The 23,354-nt window shown below is 38.0% G+C and overlaps 2 protein-coding genes and 1 pseudogene across 2 annotated transcripts; 1 reads left to right on the plus strand and 2 right to left on the minus strand.

Moving 5' to 3' along the window:
• Positions 1-82: 82 nt before the first annotated feature.
• LOC143600976 (uncharacterized) lies at positions 83-523 on the minus strand. The gene has a single exon (XM_077078507.1). It carries the CDS (start codon positions 521-523, stop codon positions 83-85), a length of 441 nt encoding a protein of 146 aa, XP_076934622.1.
• Positions 524-1,758: 1,235 nt separating this feature from the next.
• LOC143600977 (uncharacterized) lies at positions 1,759-2,547 on the minus strand. Its single transcript, XM_077078508.1, has 2 exons — positions 2,023-2,547; positions 1,759-1,956 (listed from the first exon to the last, which is right to left on the minus strand). Exons 1-2 carry the CDS (start codon positions 2,545-2,547, stop codon positions 1,759-1,761), a joined length of 723 nt encoding a protein of 240 aa, XP_076934623.1.
• Positions 2,548-15,812: 13,265 nt separating this feature from the next.
• Positions 15,813-17,309, plus strand: LOC143600975 (uncharacterized; annotated as a pseudogene).
• The last annotated feature ends 6,045 nt before the right edge of the window (positions 17,310-23,354 follow it).

Genomic DNA, 23,354 nt, shown 5'->3' on the forward strand with positions numbered 1-23,354 from the left:
GACAATTTTTCACGACTGCTGCGGCATCCTTAAATATGGTAGGCCAATAGAACCCGCATGCAAGCACTCGATGTCCCGTCTTCTAGCCAATGAAATGGCCTCCACAAGGTGAAGAGTGGGCATGATACAAAACACTCCACATCTCCTCCTCCGGTATGCACCGTCTCATTACTTGATCCGCTCCAACTTTGAACAAATCCGGATCTTCCCATGCATAGTGCTTTTCCTGCGAGAGAAAGTGTTGCTTCTTCTTCTTCGGCCAAAACTCCGGAATTGTATCTGCAACAAGAAAATTAATAATGTCAGCATACCATGGCAAAGTTGAAACAGAAAAAAATTGTTCATCCGGGGAATACTCATTGATAGCCCTCTCGTCTTTCTCCTCTTCTTCTTGTTCCACAAGTCTCGACAAATGATCCGCTACCACATTTTCGCTTCCTTTCTTGTCGCGGATCTCCAAATCAAACTCTTGGAGCAATAAAATCCACCTGATCAAGCGCGGTTTCGCGTCTTTCTTCTCCATCAAATACTTGACTGCGTTGTGATCTGAAAAACAATTACCTTGCTCCCCCAAATGTAAGATCAAAACTTATCAAGTGCATATACTACCGCGAGCAACTCCTTTTCCGTATTGGTATAATTAATTTGAGCATCGGAAAGGGTTTTGCTTGCGTAGTATATGGCAACGGGCTTCTTATCCACCCATTGACCCAACATGGCCCTGACCGCGTAGTCACTTGAGTCACACATGATTTCAAATGGAAGTGACCAATCAGGTGACAACAAGACCGGGGCTTCAACCAATTTGTTTTTAAGTACATTAAATGCATTAAGCCACTCCTCGTTAAAAACAAATGGCACATCTTTTAATAACAAATTACACAATGGTTTAGAAATGATACTAAAATTCTAAATGAACCGTCGGTAAAAATTGGCATGACCCAAAAATGCCCTTATCCCTTTTATATTAATAGGCGGTGGTAAATTAGATATGACTTGGATTTTCGCCCGGTCAACCTCAATCCCCCTACTTGAGATGAGATGTCCCAAAACCGTCCCCTCTTGAACCATAAAGTGGCTCTTTTCCCAATTTAAGACCAAATTTGTTTCCACATATCTTTTTAAAATTTTAGTTAATTCGTTTAAACATTTTTCAAAAGATGATCCAAAAATCGAAAAATCGTCCATAAAAATATCAAGTGAATCCACGACCATATCTAAAAAGATACTCATCATACACATTTGAAAGGTGGCAGGGGCATTACACAAATCAAAAGGCATTCGCCTAAATACGAAAGTACCGTATGGACACGTGAAAGTGGTCTTATGTTGGTCATCGGGGTGAATAGCAATATGATTGTACCCCGAATAGCCATCTAGGAAACAATAAAACTTCTGACCTGCGAGTTTCTCGATGATCTGGTCAATGAACGGCTAGGGAAAATGGTCCTTAGATGTTGCTGCATTCAGCTTTCTATAATCAACACAAATCCGCCACCCGGTTACCGGTAGGGTGGCGATTTCCTCACCTCTCTCATTACGGGTTATCTGAATACCCGCCATCTTTAGAACTGTTTGTGTTGGACTTACCCACGTGCTATCTGAGATCGGGAAAATGATACCTGCATCCAGCCACTTGAAGACCTCCTTCTTCACTACCTCCTGCATATTTGGATTCAACCTTCTTTGTGCATCATGAGCGGGTTTTGCCTCGAGATCGGTGATGATTTTATGCATGACAATGGATGGGCTAATCCCTCACAATTCTGCTATCGTCCAACCAACCGCTGCCTTATGCTCTTTCAGGACTTCCACCAACGCCTTCTCATGCTCGTCTTCCAAATTTGCAGCGATGATGGCCGGTAAAGTCTCTTCTTCCCCCATAAACACGTATTTCATTTGTTTCGGGAGCTCCTTCAATTCAACAGCCGGCGGACTCTCCAATGATGGTCTCAACTGTTAATCAATGGTATCGGGTAACCGCTCTACTTGCTGAGACCATGGCGGTTTCCCAATACTCACAGCATACAATTCCACTGCTTTCTCTTCTTCTTGTAACTGTAAGACATGCTCAACGGTTTTCCTGCAACAAATAGCAGACTCCTCTGTGGCATCATCCCCACTTCCGTGAGGGTTCAACCTGTCAATGACTTCGGCCGCGAAGCATTCGTCACTCACTAGAGGGTTAAACACGTTTGAAAACACATCAAGCCGAAGATTCTTATTACCAAAAGCCATGTCCACTATCCCAGTTCTACAGTTTATCAAAGCATCTGCAGTAGCCAAAAAGGGCCGACCGAGAATCACGTTCGGTTGGCGTTTCGGGTCAACCGTTACGTAGTCTAGAACCAGGAAATCAACCGGGTAATAAAAATCTTCTATCATCACAATCACATCGGTCACGATTCCCCTAGGAAGCTTGAGTGTCAAGTCGGCCAACACCACGGTGGTGTCGGCTTTTCTAAGTGGACCAAAGTCGTACTGGTCATACAAGCTTCCCGGGAGAATACTCACCCCAGCCCCAAGATCTAACAATGCTCTAGTCATTTTAAAATCTCCCACTTGAATGTGTATAATTGGCGTTCCCGGATCTTGTAGCCTGGGTGGGAGGATACCCGTCAAAACCGAACTCACATTTGCAGTTAAGTCAACTTGTTTGGGCAACTTGTGAGTTCGTTTTTGAGTACACAAGTCTTTTAACTATTTAGCATATGCGGGGACTTGTTTAATTGCATTTATGAGGGGGAAATTAATTTTTACTTGTTTAAATATTTCCAACATTTCCTCCTGCTGTGGGCCCCTCTTTCTAAGTGTCGATGAGGTCTCGGGGTTCACCAATGCCCGAGGGAACGTAACGGTTTATTCGTTGGACTTGTCTCCTTGGCGGTTGGTGTTCCCGTCTTAGTTTTAGTTTCAATTTTATTTTTATTTATTTGTTTTGATTTAGTTTTCGGTTCAATTTCAACCTCATCATCACTTTTCCCATCTTCCCCCAAGTCCTCCACCACACCTTCAACAAAGGGTGGTGGAGTCACCCCATTATTATATATCTTACCGCTTCTAAGGGTAATTACCTGGCTGACATGGGCATTCTTACCACTTCTAAGGGTACTTACCTTCCTTTCCTGACTTGCCTTTATCTTTCACTCCCACACCCATCAACTGATCCAACTTTCTCTCCAACCTAGCCATTTGATCATTCAACTCACCACTATCCACGGCTTTAACAACCGCCCTTTTTACCATGTGATTTGACTGATCTTGCCTTTTTGAGTTCATTGCATGCCTTTCTAAGTGTTGCCAATCATCATTCTCATCGTTAGTAAAATACGACCCATTTGTGGTCGACTGCAGATCACGCACATCTTCACTCGACAACCCGTCATCAAATGCTTTGATCAACTCCCACAGTGCAATCCCGTGATGCAGACAAGTTCTCAACAACCTCTTGAATCTCGTAAATGCTTCATGAAAAGTTTCACCCGACCCTTGCTGAAAATTTCTGATGGAAGTTCGGGTATCGTAAGTTCTTTGCGGTGTGTAATACTCGTCTAAGAATTGCTGAGCCAGGTTTGCCACAGATAGATACTTGCTGACGGTAAGGATAAGAACCACTACTTTGCTAGATCCTTAAGACTGAACTGAAAAATAACTAACTTGACTTCATCAGCATTGAACCCTTGACTCGAGATGGTGGCACAAATTGCATTAAACTCGCTTAAGTGCAAGTATGGCTCTTCTGATGCTTTCCCATGAAAAGTAGGCATCCTTGTCAGGTTACTTTGCCTTACTGAAAACGTTCTTCCTTCTCGAACCGGGATTACAATTGGAAGCGGGTTCGTGGGCACTTGTGGAATGAAGTGGCTTTGAACCCCCCGAACGGGAGGTGGAATGAATTCCCTCGGGACTCCATCGTCAAATTCATACTCGGGAAACTGTGGCTCGGGGGGGATCTTGTCTTCTTCTTTCTCGACGGTTTCTTGGTGGTTGAGCGGGCTTGGGTGTTCGGTTTCTGGGAGGTTGTTGTTGTTGTTGTCTTCTATAATACCGATCCCCTTGCACGTCTTCCATCTCCTTTTCATCCTCGAACTCATCAAAATCATCAAATCCCTCCGCCGATCATACTCGAACTCAACTCTATTGTGCGGTGGTTCAGACCTGATTGACCGATCATCTCTCATTTGATATCTTCTTTGAGCTCTCGGGTTTCAGTTTTGGTGAATGGGTGGGTTGAATGGTGGTAGGTCATGAATTGTTGTTGAATGTTTTATGGAATGGGTTGTTCTCGATTGTGCAGCGGGTTAAGGTCATGGGGTTGAAACACAGGTGGAACCGGGTATGGGTTATCTTCTTGAAGTTTCACCCCTTCTTTGTTTTTCTTGGTTTCTTCTTGCGGCTTTCTCAATCTCAGGATCAAACTGCAACACCTCCTTGTCTCGAGCAAATCTCGTATGCATCACCCTAAGAGATTAACTGCACACAACAAACAAGCACACCCCGCGTAAAATCAACGAAGAAAAGAAATTAAACTAAAATTAAACTAGCACTAAGCGCGTTGAGTCCCCAGCAACGGCGCCATTTTGACCAAGGCTGTCGTGGTCTACTAAAAAACAATTAATAAAGGACTTAAATACATATACCTAGTACGGGTAAATAAGGTCGTCTCCACAAGGACTCAAGGAAAGTGCTAATTAAATATGACTAAATTAATTAATTAACTAAGGCGGACAGACGATGTCAAGCGGTTTTTAGAAAAACATTTAATTAAAACTAATTATTACTTAACAAGATTTGTAAACAATATTAATTAAAAGTATTCATTCTAGGTTCGAGTAATGTGACATTCAACTTAATCACAGATTTACTTGTCTTGATTGCGCAGTAATTACTAAACCTATTAGTTTGATTGTGATGACAAACGATACCCTAACCAAATTGTTGACACAATTGAACTCGACCTACACAATTACCAATTTATATTTTATTACAACTAATTAAGAAGCATGAACCGATGATTATAAGTTCAATGACACAAGAGCCTAACCCTAAGTGTTGATGAACAAAATCAAACAAGTGATGCACTAATCAATAATCGCAAATATAAATTGTTTAAACAACCAAGCAATCAATTAAACAAGATAAAAGCAATAACTCAAATCAAGTTCATAACTTTAAGCATAGCAAATATGGTCTCAAGAGGAATTACACAAAACTCTAGCCTAGAATGAACAAAGGACTTAGCCGAACATAATCATAATATCAAAACACTTATCTTTGATGAACATGCGAACCCGAGATGAACCGAAAGCCTTGGAATGGTGAGAAGTCGTCTAACACAGCCTCTTTTGCCTCTGGAAATCGTTAATAGCCGAATGGGGAGGTTAAAGGGTTTATATAGGGCAAACCTAAATTTTTGGCCGACTTAAGCATCTTCGCGTATCGCGAAGATGTAAAGGGTGCTTCTTCGCTTATCGCGAAGGACAAAATAGTCGCGGCCGAATTCCTGCAACTTCGCCTATCGCAAAGTTGCCCTTCTTTGTATCTTCGCGTATCGCGAAGATGTAAAATATCATATTTTCATTTTTTCTTTTCTTGAATGCTTCGTGATGCATGCACTTCCAATCTTTCACTTCTCAATCTTCGTTCCAAGCCCGTAAGTATCCTTGTTAAGCTCCATAGCTTCCAATATCCTGAAAAAAACACGTAAACAATGCTTGAAGTACCAATGTTCATTCGATTATTCAACTAAATGTAACTAATTAATATATAATAACAACTAAGTTTTACCCAACAATCATTTGCCAAAGAACTGACACCCTGCCGTTGTAGATTTTGTATTCAGCTTACAGCGTACATAATCTGAATCAGAATAAGCCCTTAACACAAATTCATCGTCTTTAGGATACTAGAAACCGAACCTCGGACATCCCTTGAGATAGCGTAGAATTCTCTTGATAATCATGAGATGTGAAACCTTCGGATTTGACTGATATCTGGCACACAAACAGGTTGCATACATGGTATCTGGCCGAGAAGCAGTCAAATACATCAATAAGCCGATCATGGATTGGTATAAGGTTTGGTCAACCTTCTCCCCATTGGGATCAGGACCGATACCATGATTCAATGGTAAATGAGTGCTGATAGCCAATGCATCAGACTTGTTGAACTTTGTCAAAACGTCATTGAAATATTTTGTCTAGTGGATAAAAATACCATCTGAAAACTGTTCAACTTGAAGTCCAAGAAAGAAATTCATCTCCCCCATCGCACTCATTTCAAATTTCTTTTTAATGACTTCTTCAAACTGTTTTCACATATCATCATTCGTCGATCCAAAGATTATATCATCGACATAAATCTGAACGATCAGTAGATATCCATCAATAAACTTAGTGAAAAGTGTACAGTCGACAGTTCCTTTGATAAAGCCGTTGTCCAATAGATGTTGTGACAACGTCTCATACCAAGCTCTCGGGGCTTGATGGAGACCGTAGAGGCTTTATCAAGTAAAAACACTTTGTCTTTGTGGATGGGATCGACAAACCCTAGTGGTTGTCCAACGTAGACTTCTTCACTAATCTTACCGTTAAGAAATGCTGATTTCACATCCAACTGATAAACCTTAAAGCTTTTCGAAGAAGCAAATGCTAGAAAGATCTGAATTGCTTGTAGCCTTGCAACCGGTGCCTACACTTCATTGTAATCGATACCTTCTCTTTGATTGAATCCCAAAACAACTAATATTGCCTTGTTTCTAACAATAATACCATTTTCATCCCTTTTGCACTTAAACACCCACTTGGTGTTAATCTGCATTTTATCTTCAGGTAGATCCACCAATTTCAGACCCCGAGCTTTTCAAACTGCATAAGGTCCTCTTGCATCGCATTCACCCAGCTTTCTTCTGTTAGGGCCTCTTTATACGTCTTTGGTTCTACCTGTGAAATAAAACTTTTAAATGGGAACTGGTTTTGTAAAGGAGAAACACGAGAGTAGAAACACTGTAGATTCTGTTTAGTTTGACTTCTCTTTTGCACCCCAGTATGCAAATCTCCTATTATATTATCCTCGGGATGGTAGGATAACGTTCTAGGCACCACCTCTGAAGGTACTAACACTTAAGTTTGAAGATTGCTCTCACACATTTCAGGAACAACAGTTGATGGAGAAATAGCTTCAATTATCTCCTCATCTGTATACCATCATCATCAAAAACTAGAACAGTTTCTAGAACATCATCGGATTGATCATTGTCATAAACATTTTGAGAAACAGACACAGGTTCTTCAAGCATGGTTATTTGATTTTCCGACAATGGTTGATTGTAAATCATCGTCAAAGTCTCTTCAGATAAATCTTCCTCAGTGAGTTGAAAACTCTCCCAAAGACTCTCCTAATCGAACAGCCTTGAATCTCCTGGTCATTGTATTGTAGGAGTGTATCTTTGACAGTCGACATTTTGAACTTGAATAATCTTGTGGAGGCTAAGAATGTAGACACGTCTGAGAGGACTAGTACCCCACAAATTAACCTTCAATTGATTTGGGACCAAATTTTCCACTTTGTTCAAGAATGGTACATGTTGATCCAAACGGTTCAAGCCACTTCAAATTTGGTTTTCCACAATTAAGTAGCTCAAAGCACGTCTTGCCATATTTCTTCACAGTAAGGACCCGGTTGAGTGTATAACATGCTGCCGCCACTACTTCTGACCAAAACATTAACTGGTAACTTTGAATATGAAAGCATAGTTCGAGCTGTTTCTATCAGGGTTCGATTCTTTCATTCAGCGACTCCATTTTGTTGTGGAGTGTAGGGCGCACTGAATTCATGAAGAATCCTTTGGTCATTACAGTACTCCAGCATTTTGTTATTCTTGAACTCCGTCCCGTTCTCGCTTCTTATTCGCCGGATTGGTAGATTATACAGATTTTCCAGCTTCTTGAATAAGATCATAAGGAAATCATATGTCTCATCTTTCGATTCCAAATACATCCCCCATGAAAATCTTGAATAGTCATCAGTAACCATAAGACAGTAAAGTTCTCCTGTGATACTTTTGACATTCACTGGACCAAATAGATCCATATGTAGATGTTCAAAAGGTAGGTTGATGGAGTTAACAAGTTTCTTTGGATGAGATTTCCTTGTTTGCTTTCCCTTCTTACAATCCATACAGTCTTCACTTAACTGAAAATTCCTCAAATTGACTCCTTCTACCAGGTTCTTGTGAACCAGATGGTTCATTTTCCTCAAACTTATATGTCCCATCCTCCGATGCCATAATAGGGATTCCCGTTCAGATGCTCTTGAGATGAAACACTGACCAGACCTTGATGAAGTAGATGTTGTGCTCATGTTCATGACGTAAAGATCATTCACTCTAGGAGCACTCATAATGATCCATTCTTCAGGTATTATGAAACCCTGTTTCAAAATCAAAAACTCTCGATTCGTAAAGTGTGTAGAGAATTGTTTATCACAAGTCTGTGATATACTTAGCAGATTATTCTCCAACTCTGAAATGTAGTTGACATTCTCGAATGTAACAATTCCATTGGTTAATGTTCCGTCACCAACAATCTGTCCACCTTGATTTCCAGCAAAGCCGACATACCCCCTCTTATTGATTTAACATCGTTCAGCAAGTAGAGAGTACCTGTCATGTGCCTAGAGGCTCCACTATCCATTATCCAGCGAGAATCGTGGGATCTTGGAAGCCCCTGCACATACAGTTAACGGATTAGTGAAACAAGGAAACCCAAGCCTTCTTGGTCTTGGGTTGTTTAATATGTTTAAACAACAACCTATCATTTTCAACTTCTGAATCACATGATAATGAATTCTCATTTAATGTTGGTGACTCAGATTCAGATTTCATTTTCTCAATACAATCAGGTAGTTTAAAAATAGTTTTTGCTACCCAGTTTTGACCATCAGATTGTTTCTTTTTATAAAACGATGCTTGACTTGTTTTTGAATTTGTTGGTTTTCAAACATCATTTTTAACAATCTTTTTAATATCATTGACTCATCTCTTTTCAAATTTTTTACATTTTCATTGACACAAACTGGTTTCTTATCACACACATAGCCTAGTCCAGGTCTCTTGCTCATAGTCTTTTAAGGTTTTAGAAGCGGAATGTGATCTTGTTTGTATCGATTAGGACAAGCGTAAAACACATGTCCAATCTCATTACAACCAAAACAACGTCTCTTATCAATAAACTTATTGATCTGAGATATAGATTCAACATGATCACGTTCAGCTTTCAAACGATAAAATTCATCATTTGATTGTTTCTTGAATTCAGCTTCCTTTTCAGACTCTAAAGTTTTACCAAGTACAAACTTTATCTTTTTCTCTTGAAATTGATTAACTCGAGAAGATTGCTTGATATAGAAACTTGTTTTAGCAAATCTTGCCGAGTTTTCAACTACTTTCTTTTCATTGGTCAAAACTCTCTTTTGATTACCCAACCCATAAGTTTAACAATTTCCTCATTCAACACATCTTCTTCCATTTTTACTCCATTTGCAGAATCATAACCAGAACTCTCATTATCAATAGATTTAGAAATATCATCATGATGTGGTGTGTTGATTTCCACATTGAATGCCTTTTCCAAACCTTTCGGTTTATTTGGAACATAATCATTCCACATAGGTGGAGGCGCGGCATGATAATCTTCTTTTATGTTCTCGGTCTCATTATCCTCACTCTTTGATGACGTTTTGGGGATTATGCGATCAAGTACATATGACGACGTAGCATAGCTTACCAATTTCACGTTAACACGTTCAGTCTCAATCTTTTGTGTTTGAAGCTCAAGTTTGAGTGTTGCGTTTTTGTCAATGTGTCTGTTAATGGCAATCTGTTTGTCTTCTACCGTGTGCTTAAGCATTGAAATTGTCTTTTGGTTTTGTAAAATCTTTTCCCAAAGACCCTTTTCACATGATTGAAGCTTCATGTAGGCCTCATTAACAACATTTAAATCAAACAAAGCTTTATCATAGTGTCTCTTTAATTCTTTGATTTCTAGATTTTTAAAGTCACATTCAACGCATGGTAATTCACATTTTTCACAAAGGTTTGAGTTTAGAATTACCTCTATAGCCTTAAACGCTTGATCAACTAGTTCTTCACTTAAAGTTTCTGAGTCAACATCAGTGATATCTTCTACCACTTCTTCAATAAACTTGTCCTCGACTATCTTTTCATTAACAAAAACGAACTCCTCCTCATCTTCTGACTTGTTGACCTCTGGAATTTCATCATTTTCTTCCACACCAAAGTCAATTTTCCCTTGTGGAACATCTTCCTCATAAAACCAACCTGTAAAACTCTCAACAATATTTTGGAGGAAATAATAAGATAAGATAGTCAGAAGGAACCTTATGAATTTTATCATAGGTTTGAGGAAGTTCATCATCAGAAGAATCACATGCAACTTCTTTCACATTGTTGCTATCATCATTTACATTCTTATTTGCATTCATATTCTTATTCCCATTAACATCCTTAGATTTCAATACATCAGTTTTAATACCAATATCTACATTCTCAGCAGACTCTTGAGTCTTAGTCTCAACCTCATCCTTGTCTTCAACCCTATTATCCATCTTGACCACACTCTCAGCAATAACCTCCTGTTTGTCCTCATCAACCACTTGAGCTACATTCACTTGGAATACAGAATTCCAGTTGAAACCTTCATCAGCTTGAGTTGTAGCTGCCTTTTGCAGCGAGGTTGATGCTTCAGTAGGTTTCTTTCCCTTTGATGATTCACCTTCTTGACGATGATATATTACCTGCTTGTAGTAGTCTCGTCCAAAAGTATTAGTTGCATTATCATCCACACTCTTACTTGTTCATTCCCTTATAAAATGCTCTTTCTCCTTACAACGAAAACCTCTAACTTTAGACTTGTCAAAGCATAACTTAGAAGTTGTACCATCAAGCACATTCCGACCAGTTATTTCTTATAATCTTTGTGCTTTCCTTATCACACTAGCCATGGACCATATTATGTCAATCATCTCCATTTCCTCTAGGTCAATCTGATCATAATCTTCTTTAGTCAGAATATAATTTCCAATGCAACCCGCTACCAAACTCTCATATGATTCTAGAACAGATCCTAGAAAAACCATGTGTTCCTTGATAGTGCCAGTGGTCATGTTTCAAGTATTTTTCAGATTCACTGCTATATTACACTGGATAACATCAGAATCCTTTGAACTTGAAGCTTGAGTAATTGGAATTGTTCCAGAATAACTACTACTATATTAAGGAGTAGCAGCAGCATTTGTAACACAAGCTTGACTGATTGACTCAACACAAAATGCAGTGGAATCTTGGGATTTGAAGTAACACTTGAATTAGAATTCTTGTAATACAATCCCAGATCTTGTGATATGGCTGTAGATTTCATCTTTTGTTTCTTTCTCGGCTCGAAGTCATGAGCTTCAAGTTTCTCGATAAAACTTGCAAGATTCAAACGGGCATAAGCGATGGGGTTTGATTGTTGGATCAAGATAAAAGTACCCCATTCTTCAGGTAAAACATCTGCAAGCTTATCTATATACTCATACTCAGGCTTGTCAATCTTCAGTCTCTTCATTTCATTCACAAGATAGCAGAATCTATCAATCAATTTTGCAAAACACTCACCCCTTAACTTGAGTAAATATTTCAAATTCTTTCTTCAGCAAAGCAATTTTGCTCTTTCTCATATCAGAGTTTCCATGATATTTGTTCAACAAAGCCTGCCATATTGAATAACAAGACCATTGTGTTGCAAAAGTTAAAGATCCCAGCTTTGATGGCTTGTTGAAAGAGATTTAACATCTTCTTCTCCTTAAGGAATAAATCCTTATTTGCATCAGCAATATGGGATAATCTGTAATTTTCCCAATCCAATTCTTGGGAATTATGTACTATTCCTCCACGGCAGTCCATGTTTCATAGTTCAACGCTTGAACATACGTCTTGAATTTGTCAGCTCATGAAGGATAATCTTCCATTCTGAGTAGCTTAGGAGGTTTGTTAGAAGTTCCCATTTCATTTTCCAAATTGATGTTCTGAAGTAGAATAGACGGCTGCAACACGAACGCACTTGGGTTTTCCATAGTCAACGTATACCACTTGAAATGACTTGTGATCTGGATGTAGATTACAATAAGGATCTCTGATTGTTACAGCTTGTATCTCTTCTGGTCAACATATATGTTTTTGATCAAGGTTGTTCAACGTATAAGTGTTAGGTTCAAAGGTCAACGGATATGTATGAACAACAAGAATGGTCAACGTATATGTCCAAAACAACGTATATCTTAATCACAGTATTACATATGCGGCATATATGTTATACGCCGTATATGTTATGCTTGATCAACATATACGCAGGTAACACATATATGGTGAAATTCATGTTGTTGATAAATTTGGATTTTGAAGATGTAAATGATGTAGGAATTGAATGAATTTTAGTAGGGTTTGACACGGATGTATAAGGAAGGTATTGTGAAGTTTTGAAGAACTTTTGACGGCAGGAATTGAATGTAGAGAGAAAAACCTTGATAACTTGAAGTGTTCAAGCTAGTAACGAGCCATATAGCTCTGATACCACTTGAAATGACCAGTGATCTGGATGTAGATTACAATAGGGATCTCTGATTGTTAAAGCTTGTATCTCAAAGTGCGGAATCCATTGAGGTTGAACACACACAAGTAAACATTAAGCACAATTTCATATATATCAAGAAATATTACAAGATATGACACTTTGCACACTTTCTCTCTCTACTCTCTCTCTCTCTCTCTCTCTCTCTGACAGTAGAAACGCATAAGTCCCCTATTTATAGGAAATATCCACAAGCTCATCAAGGCCGTATATGTTGTACGGCGTATAACATATACGCCGCATAAGATATGCGTTGACCTTGACACTTATGCGTTGACTACAAAACACAAACTATACATTTGACATTTTTAGCCCTATACAATCATATCTAATACATCTAAGACCCTAGCAATAGACATTATGCTCTAACAGCTCCTTTCATCTCTAAACTCCAAAGTTCATGTTCTAATTTTTGAACTTCATTCTTGGGCAAAAATGATCTAGCGTTAGCGTTTTGAGTTCTGCCCAAGTCATGCGGTTGACCGCATCCTGTCCTTAAACGTACAGGTACATACTTGATGATGCATTCGGGTACACAATTACAGATGTTAACAAATTCTGCTTTCTCATTCCATTTTATCAACCCATTCGGCCCTTCAATACCTTTAAAGTGTAACGGTGTACAGGAAATTAAGTTTTTAAATGAGCATTCCCTTTGCGGGGGATTAGGGTTGTTATGGTCATTGTTCGGGTTCGGTGGAGGATTATTGTTACTCATGGTATTTGTATTCGAAGGGGGATTATTATTGCCAAGAGTATTTGTATTTCGTGGGGGACTATTTGCATTAGCAACAGTATTTGTATTAATTGGGGGAATATTATTCGTGTCAGTATTGGTATTTATTGGAAGAATATTATTGTTTGGCGGTTGATTTGTATGTATGTTTGCGTTTACGCCGGCAGTTACTTGTCCTACAATTGTTGGGATTACTGCCGGAATTTGCCGAACTATGATCTCTGCCACATTCGCCTCATTCATTGGGTTTGCTTTCTTTAGGGCCATTCTATAATGATAATCAAATGCACATCAATTAATACTAATTTCGGCACACAACACATTGTAACGGTAATCTTAGTAATGATTGTGAAAATAAATCAAATAACATATTTGTGTTTCATATACGGTACTATACACTTGGTTTAAAAAAGCGCGCTCGAGGCAAGGGTAGGCGAGAGGCGACTAAAGGCGACCATCTAGACGCTTTTACTTACCTAAGGCGAGCTCTGTTAGAAACGTGAGCGCTTTATGCGCTTTTTTGTGGAGCGAAAAAGCGACGCTACATGCACAAAAAGCGTTCAGTTGTAAATTAATCTTCATAATGGGCCACTAATCTCTTTGTCGGCCCAACCTCCAAAAAAATTCACATTCAAAACCCATGTAAAAAATAGAACGATCAGTTCATAAGTTATTTTTTTTAACCTAGTTTCTCCCTAAACCTCACCTCAACAATCGGTCTTCTCTTCTCTCATGCACGCAGGCACGCACACCCTCATCAGTGATCTCTTCAAAGTTCAGTCAACAATTACTTCCACTCAAGTAAGTAACTAATCTCAGTTGATCAACTTTGATTTTTGGTTTTTGAGTTAAATTTTGGTCTTTGAGTTCAACTGGTCACTCAATTAGGTTTTAAGATGTCTTAGAATTCTTTATTTGTTTTATTTTTACTATTGATTTGATTGTGTGAAATCTTAAATTGACGAACTACTCTGCTACTATTTATTAATTTACTATTGATTCAAAAAATAAATAGGAACTGAATGTTAGTGACTAGAGACTCATACAGTTATATACTCCATTAGTTTTCTTGGTTAACCTTTAATAAGAATTGAATGTTCCTTTTATAAAAATTTAAAGTTAGTTCTTTTTGGCACTTTATTGGCAATTTATTAACTTTACAAAGAATTGAATGTTATGTTTTTAATGTTTTATTAATATATTTTTTACACAGTTGTTAGAGTTAGAGAAATGGATAACGGTGTTGATGTAGATGCGCCATTGGAACCTATGACAGGTGACCTGGGTAGAAAATATGGTACATGATAACAAAAGTCGATTCGTTTGCAACTTTTGTGAAAAACCAACTACAGGAGGAGTATATCGGTTAAAGCAACACCAAGTTAGTGGATTTACAAATGTACTTAAATGCACGAAGTGTCTCCAGCATGTCCGTCAAGAGATTCGCGACTATATGTTAAAAAAGGCCCGTGCTAAAGAAGTGATGAACCCTTTAGAAGGGGATTATTTTTTTGATAATGAAGAGGAGGAATGCATGATTACTAATCGGAAGAGGGCTAGTGGTTCGGTTCAAGCAAACGTGCCCAAAAAGCAAAAGCCTATAAATACATTCTTTAAACCTGAAGATAGGCTCAAAGGTAGAAAGGGAGGAAAGCAACAAACGTTAATGAAGTAGGTAAAAAAGAATTGAGAGAGAATGCTTGTAGGGAAATCAATAAGTGGTTTTGTGATGCACGCATTGCTTTCCATGCGGCTACTTATGATAGTTTTCAAACTATGTTTGATGCGGTCTTACAATATGGGTTGGGATTTAAAGCGCCTTCCATGTATGAACTAAGGGTACCTTTACTTAAGAAGGAAGTAGAAGAAATCAACATGCAGATTGACGAACACAAGAAAGAATGGGCTAGCAAAGGCTGTTCTATTTTATCGGATGGATGACGAGATTCCACCGTTCAAAAGGGTATTGTGAATTTTTTGGTTAACTCCCCAAAAGGGTCTGTGTTTATGAAATCCATAGATGTATCAGAGATTACAAAGGACGCTCACACATTGGCTAGAATGCTTGAACAAATGGTGGACCAAGTCGGCGAAAAAAATGTCGTGAAAATTGTAACTGATAATGCATCAAATTATGTTAAAGCGTGTAAGTATGTTCTTTTTAGTCGACTATTATGTTATATTTGTATTATTTTAATTTTCTATATTTTGTCTTCTTTGGGAAAATCTTGCAATCAACAAGACTTCATTTATATTGGACACCGTGCGTAGCACATTGTGTTGATCTATTGTTAGAGGACATTGGAAAGATTCCCAAGATTAAGGGGATGCTGAAATCGGCAATGTTCGTGAATGCATATATATATAATCTCATTGGTCTTGTGAACATGATGAGAAAATACACAAATCAACGCAATTTGCATCGACCCACGGTGACTAGTTTTGCAACATCATTCATCACCGTTTCACAAATGCCTAAGCAAAAGAATAACTTATGTAAGATGATCGTATCTTCTGAATTCACAGCGAGCAAGTGGGCAAAAGAAGCTGGTGGGAAGAAAGTAAATTCTACTTTTATGAGTGAAAATTTTTGGAGAAATATGGTATATGCTATCAAGTTGACTGGACCTCTGTTAAGGTCCTAAGACTTGTTGATGGAGATAAAAAGCCAGCCATGGGTTATATATATGTGGCTATTAAAAGGACTAAGAATACCATTAAAGTTTCTCGAGCGAAGTGGAATATGCTAAAGCATTTGAGATTATTGTCAAAAGGTGGGAATGCCAACTTCGTCAACCTTTACATGCTGCCGGGTATTATTTGAATCCTGAATACTATTATGAAGATGAAGACAAAGCAAATTCGGGAGAGATTTCGGGAGGCGTTATGGATTGCATCTCTAGATTGATTCCCGATGTGAAAACTCAAGACCTAGTCAGCCACCAATTGGATGGATATAAACATGCTACGGGTCGTTTTGGTCATGCTATGGCTATAAGACAAAGGAAGACTAGATTTCCAGGTAAACAAATACAGCTTAATTTTAATAAGTTACACCATTTTTCTTTTCATTAAAACGATCAAAAACCTACAAGTCAAAATGGCATGTTGGTTACTGTAAAATGTGGGTACTTAGTTTGACGTAGCATGTTCATTAAAAGTTACACCATTTTTCTTTTGTTTATGGCTGATTGGTGGAGTGCGTTCTGCGGTGATACTCCAGAGTTACAAAAGTTTGCTATTCGGGTACTTAGTTTAACGTGTAGTGCTACCGGTTGCGAGAGAAATTGGAGTGTCTTCCAACAAGTAAGTGATCAATTAAATATGCATTCTAATATATATATATATATATATATATATATATATATATATATATATATATATATATTACTCCGCTGTTTGATAAAATTTTATTTTTTTCACAACTTCATACAAAGAGTAGGAACCGATAGGGACAAAGCCGATTACATGACATGGTGTATGTTTCGTCTAATCGTGCATTAAAACGACGACATCAAAGGGCGGACACCATAGACCCCATACTTTTAAATGATATTGATGAAAGGAATGAGTGGGTGACGGGTTGTATCGATGAAGAAAATCAGGAAAGAAATGCCACAGATTGCATGAATGACGAAAGTAATGAGTGTGTTAATGAAGAAGCTACCGGCGCGGAACCGACTTATTCCACTAGATCAAAAGGAAAAAATGTTGCCTCCTCTTGTTCCACGGCCCCTACTCCTAGGGTACAATTGATTGATGAAAGTGATGAAGATATTGAAGAAGAGTATATCGGTGTGCGTGACGATGGCATGGAAGAGGACAAGATATTTGGAATTGACGTTGATGGTGATGATAGTGAAGAAAGCTTCTAATTTTAGCTTTTTTATTTGGCTAATAACCCTTTTGTAGTGATATTTTGGAAACACTTACAAGTACTTTAGTACTCAATCACCTGTTTTTATGCCACTTAAGATATTTTGGCGAGTAATATGGTACTCCGAAACTTGTTCTATGTTACTTTTGGTATTTAGGGATATATATGTGGTGATGTTTAAAACGTTTAATATATATTATAATGTGGGTTGTATATCATATTTAGTTTATAAATAATTACATATTTTTTTATAAACATGGTCGCCTCATCTTCAAAAAGCGTTCGCTTTTCTACTTTTCGCTTTTCGCCTCGGCTAGGAACTTCATTGCTTTTGTTCGCCTCACGCTTTTTTAATCCAAGACTATACATCGTTAACAAAAACGGCACATAGACTTAGCCTGATAAAGGCCAGTGCTTGCGTGTGCAGATCAAAGTCTGTCACCATGTGACGGTTAGACTTAACCCTGTAAGGGTCAGTGCTTGTAATATGCATCAAAATCATACTCCATGTTAGCATAACATGCATGCATGGAGTATCAAAAGACTTAAAGACAGATACGTAACATACTACATCTATCTATACAAATAATGCGCTAACCATAAACACAAAAAGAACAATACTGTAATCATCCAGTAACAGCTCCAGAGTTTGGCTGTCACCCTATCCAAGCACCAGAAGTGGTAGGCGTTTGACTGCTATAGGTTAAGTACCATCTACTATAGCGTCAGTATATACTGGGTCACGTCCCTCCTCCCCTGATTAATATTAGCTATGCCTATCGAGTGGTCTATCACACAGTCGGTCAGGACAGCTATCCGATATCGTTTCTTGTATCCGGGAGGTCGGGGCTAGAGGTAGGTGTGCTCAATGAACGGGAGGACGTATTACATGTCCTAGGGCGCGAAGGCTCTCCCCGATTGATAGGTCTATCTAGGTGGGGACAAGGTAGGGTCGATCGGAGTTACCCTAATACGAGCGGTCTAACAGGCTCGTCGGGTGAATGAAGTCACAGGGGACAAGTGGATAAGTGGAGTGGGTGATCTAGCTACTCTAGTGGGTGAACGGTACTGGCTAGTGGCCTCTGTCTAGTCTCTATGTGGTGACCTGGGCGGGTAGCTATCACACCTATAACCGGATAGGTCGGGCTCATCACTCGGTAATTCTCGAGGGACAATCGCCTCCTCTGAGTCCTCTTAAACCTCCTCCTCATCCTCTTCCGGATCTTCTTCCGGGTCTTCCTCCTGAATCACTGGATCTTCCTCCTCCATTGATATAATCGGTTCCTCTTCCGGCACGTACTCGTTAGTCCTTGCCATTTCTCTATAGAATGGTTAGTTATAAGAATAATATTTGTTGATAGTGTTAATTAGTGTAGAGGATGTTATTAATTAGACAAAATTTACTATTAATTATGATACGACATAATATTAATTTTAATTATCATAAGAATTAATATTGATTATAATCGAATATAGTATTCATTATAATAAGATTTAACATTATCGACAGTACAGTACGTACACATATTCGTACACCTTGTTCCGTATAAGCACGTATGCATGTTATATATATATATATATATATATATATATATATATATATATATATATATATATATATATATATATATATATATATATATATATATATATATATATATATACTTAGCATTACCTTTTATACACATATGCTGCCATTTTTACCTATTGGTATGTCCCGCGATTTCTCCTCGAATTTCCACATATAAGTAAGTCTGTTATTATGTTCCGGGCCATAATAACTCCGGACCATTATAATATTAATTTACTATTTATTTTCCCAGAGATAATCGTGCATACGGTTATATATTAGGTATCCTAAGGGAAAACCTAATCCTTTATAACCAATGGCTCTTATACCAACTTCTGTCACACCCCGACTAGCAAATGCGGAAGCGTAAAACGGGAATGCAACAGACACCTCTGGTATCAAGCACACTGTTTATCAAGAAATATTACAAACTAATTTATAATATATTACATTATTCTATCTTTAATTACAAGCTAGGTGGTACAATCACAACCAGTCTGCTATACTATCTACTTCTTATTAACACACTTGCTTCTATTCACACTGCATCGACCACACTCTGTACACGTAGCGCATCATCAAGTTATTCCAACTTTGGTATACCTGAAAAGCAGTTTAAACAGGTCAACTACAAATAGTTGGTGTGTTTCAAGAGTTTCAAGAAAATAGTTATGCGTAATCACAAGTCATCGATTGTATATACGCATATAAGTATGTATATGTGTTTATATATATGATGTAATTATGCTAAGCTACAGTGAAGCCTTGACTGTTCATTCGTGTTGCGCGCCTCCATTTCCCACATACAATCAACCACTTTGGCCCCCGTTCCACCCACAACATGCCCCAAGTAGCTATGTCTAACACTACATAGCATGTATGTATATTATGGTCATTTGCAAACGGTGTTATGTGTGACACCTCAACCAGGCTGATTTCATTTGGGTTTGTCAAACCAATAGTACTATTCACAAGCCACCGGCTCGAAGTTAATCATTGTGTTAGTGAGGACTTTCATGTGTTAACACTTAGATAATTCACATCATCATATGTTTCAGGTATATGGATATAAGCAACCATGCTTTTCACCCCAAAATTTCCTAAAACAGTTTTGAAAGAGGGGTCATGAAACTCATGGTTTAGTAGATATTTAGCATTGTAATCAGCTCGTGTTTCGTCTCACTCCCTATCGCTTAGTATGATCAATATTATAATAATATTTATTTTAACATTATTATTATCTCCATACTAAACAATGTTGTATATCTAGTTTGTGTATAGCTGTCACGCCCAGAACAGGTCAATAGGCATAGATTGTGACTTTTTTCAATGTCTAATGTTTAAAACCGAACATGACTCAGTTTCCACGTTTCACCTGTTGAGCCAAGCTGATCGTTTAGGCGTTAAAAACCAGGTATGACCACACAAATTCGGTTAAACATGTTGGTTTCTAAAATGATTAAATTTATAAAGAGAAATCATAGATTATATGTCAGGATTCGTTACGGGGCGCATTTTGGTTATCAGGCTTATTTAGAGAGAAGTGCGCACAATTCATTGATGTGTTGTAAAACACTCGTATTTTCCGCACCTTTTATCTACGTTTTTGTATTACATTTTATGTGTTTTAACTCGTTTTAGATAGATTTTTCATATTAATCTTTATTTTGTAGGTTACGGGTGAAATATTGAAGAAAACCGAACTTTTGGAGCAGTTTACGAGCTTTTTACGCATACGTTTTCAAGAAAAACTCAAAGCCCGGCCCGTCTACAACATGAAATAGCCCAAGCCTCATATTATAACATAATATAAAAAAGAAAAAAAACCAAGGAGAGCAGCAACCTGGCGATCGGAACTGGGCAGCAAGGGAACCAAGAGAAAAAAGTTTTTTTGGCTTGGGGTTTGATCGTGTAGCGGCTAGGGAAGGAAGAAGACACAAGAACCAAGCCTCGGGATCATTCACCATCAGTTTTTACAGCCACGAGCAGCCCATAAACATCCATATCCTTACAACTTTTTCATTGTTCATATACTTTGATTTACTTGTTCAATTGATTAGTAGTTTTGCAATTACTTGAGATATTGACTTGTTATTGATTAGTACTTATTATTGAATGTTTGAATTGATATTTGAGATGAGTTTTATGGTGATTTCATTGAGCGTTTGCTGCTGTCCAAAGATGATTATTGGCTAAACTTGCTAGTTCTACCTAGGAATGATGAAAATTGTTAGGTTTTGATAGGTTTTATAGATTGTTTGATTGCTAGACGTATTTTGCTATTGTAAAGTTTGATTTAGACATCAAATAGGTTGTGTTTAAGGGCTGGAATTATTGGTTAATTTATTGCATAAACCCCATGTGTTGATTGATTAGCTTTGTATTGATTGATCGCTGCATTGTTTGATTCTAGACTTGGTGTTTAGGGTTTGTTTGCGGTGGGAACAACCGTAGGATTTTGTTGCATGATTTATTGGATTAAGTACAGCGGTTAGACACCTTCTTTGAGACCGAGAGGTGATAAGAAGTTAGGGTTGTCTCATTGCCTTTGCATGCTAGAATTAGGATTGCGCGAGAGCGAGTTCGTTTCTTGTCAGGTTTAGGTGTTTGAGCGACTAGTTGATCTATTTTGGTTTAAGTTGAATTCTTCCTCTATCCTTGGTTGTGTAGTATTCATTGCCATTAGGGTCGAGTGTTGGTGAGACCGAGAGGTGATCCTTCATTAGAACACGTTAGAAATTGTTTCCCGGTTTGGTCGTTTTAGTCGATTTTGAGTAGTTTAGGCTTGTTGAGTGAGACCGAGAGGTGATCCAGTGAGCTCGAGCGATCCTTAGTCGTATCATCTTTAGGGACCGGTGTCTAGATATCATCCAATCCATTAGCTTTTTAGGCCTACAATTTGATTCAGACCTAGGTAGACGTTTTTCTTCATCATAAGTTAACACAGTTAGTTTTCCGTTAAGTTTTCTATTTTTGGTAAGTTTCGTCAGACAGTTAGGTTAGTTCAGTTAAGTTAAAAGAAATCAAAAATCATTTAAATATTATTCTAAGGTAGGTCTTGTCTAGGGTTAGTAATCGTTAGCGTCTTACGTGTCCACGTGTTCGATACTCGGACTTCCTAGGTCTATACTACTTGCGATCGGTACACTTCCTGGTTGTGTGTGGTTTTAGGATTTTCGTTTTAATATTAAAGCTTAGTTGTGAGGGTCATTATTATAGGGTTATTAGACACACATCATTCATCCAAATTGTCCAAATTTCTCACAAAAAGTTCGGTTTTACTCAATTAACCGAAAAGTAAGATTTCTGATCACTCTTGGTGCTCTGATATTGCAACAGGTTCGTTTTTATCTGTTTGTCATCAGCTTATGAAAATTTATACACTTACCGGTTAGGTGAAAAATTACCAAATTTGGACAGGTACCCATACATATGGTCCCTGATGTTCCTTCAAAATTTCACAAGCTAAAAAGAAGCACGTCACAATCTAATCCTAAACAGCCCCTAAACGAGTAATTTGGCTATACCTTTGCGGTTTTTGTTTGTTTCCACTATTTTACTCAGTTGTCCAGGTCCTTGGTCTTCTAAGTAATATAACTACAGGTCCTATATCAAAAATCCAAGCATGTATAATGATGGTTGGGTAAAAGTTAAGTAATATTATATATTAATTAGTTATATTTAGATAAATAAATTAATGAACATTGGTACTTCAAGCATCGTTATGTGTTTCAGGACATTGGATGCTATGAAGGCTTATAGGGTTGATTTACGAGCTTGGAATGAAGGCTTAGAAGTGTGGGGAATGAGAGTGCATGTATCACGAGGCAGAATAAAGAAAAGAAAATAAGTTGGCTGAAGTTTTTGTCCATCGCGCGATGCAAAGGATTTGTGCTTATGCTTCGCATGACGCAGAGAAAGGAAAATCTTGCCTGACTATTTTGTCCTTCGCGGTACGCGGAGGACATGTCCACTACTGTTCACGCGACGCGAACCGCCTTAAATTGAAGAACATTAACTCTAATCACTTTATAAACCTATATAAGCCCCCATTCGTCATATCATTACTTCTAGAGGCAGAAGAGAGACCCTAGGACGACTTCCGACCATCCCGAATCTTCCGGTTCGTCTTGGGATTGCATGTTCATCAAGATAAGTGATTTTAACATAATGTCGATGCTTGGCAAAAACTTTGTGTTCATTCTAGGCTAGGGTTTTGTGTATTCTTTCTTAAGACCAGATTCATTATTCTTCATAAATAAGAATTTAATTAAGTATTTGATATTGTTCTATTATTATTGGATTGTTTAAACAATTTGTGTTTTTGATTATTGATTGGTACATCACGTATTTGGTTTTGTTCATCAACACTTAGGGTTAGGCTCTTGTGTCATTGGACTAATAATCATCGGTTATTGTTACTTAATTAGTTGTCATAAAACATAAATTAGTAATTGGATAGATCGAGTTCAATTGTGTCAA

The sequence above is a fragment of the Bidens hawaiensis genome, unplaced genomic scaffold (genome assembly GCF_021521415.1).
Source record: "Bidens hawaiensis isolate Kalapana, Puna unplaced genomic scaffold, B.hawaiensis_p1.1 tig00055165_1, whole genome shotgun sequence".
NCBI lineage: Eukaryota > Viridiplantae > Streptophyta > Magnoliopsida > Asterales > Asteraceae > Bidens > Bidens hawaiensis.

Coding starts and splice junctions, on each gene's coding strand:
- LOC143600976 (XM_077078507.1), bottom strand. CDS start 523: ATGGAGAAGAAAGACGCGAAACCGCGCTTGATCAGGTGGATTTTATTG.
- LOC143600977 (XM_077078508.1), bottom strand. CDS start 2,547: ATGACTAGAGCATTGTTAGATCTTGGGGCTGGGGTGAGTATTCTCCCG. Junction 1,957..2,022: donor AAGCAGTGGAATTGTATGCT/GTGAGTATTGGG, acceptor ATTGATTAACAG/TTGAGACCATCATTGGAGAG.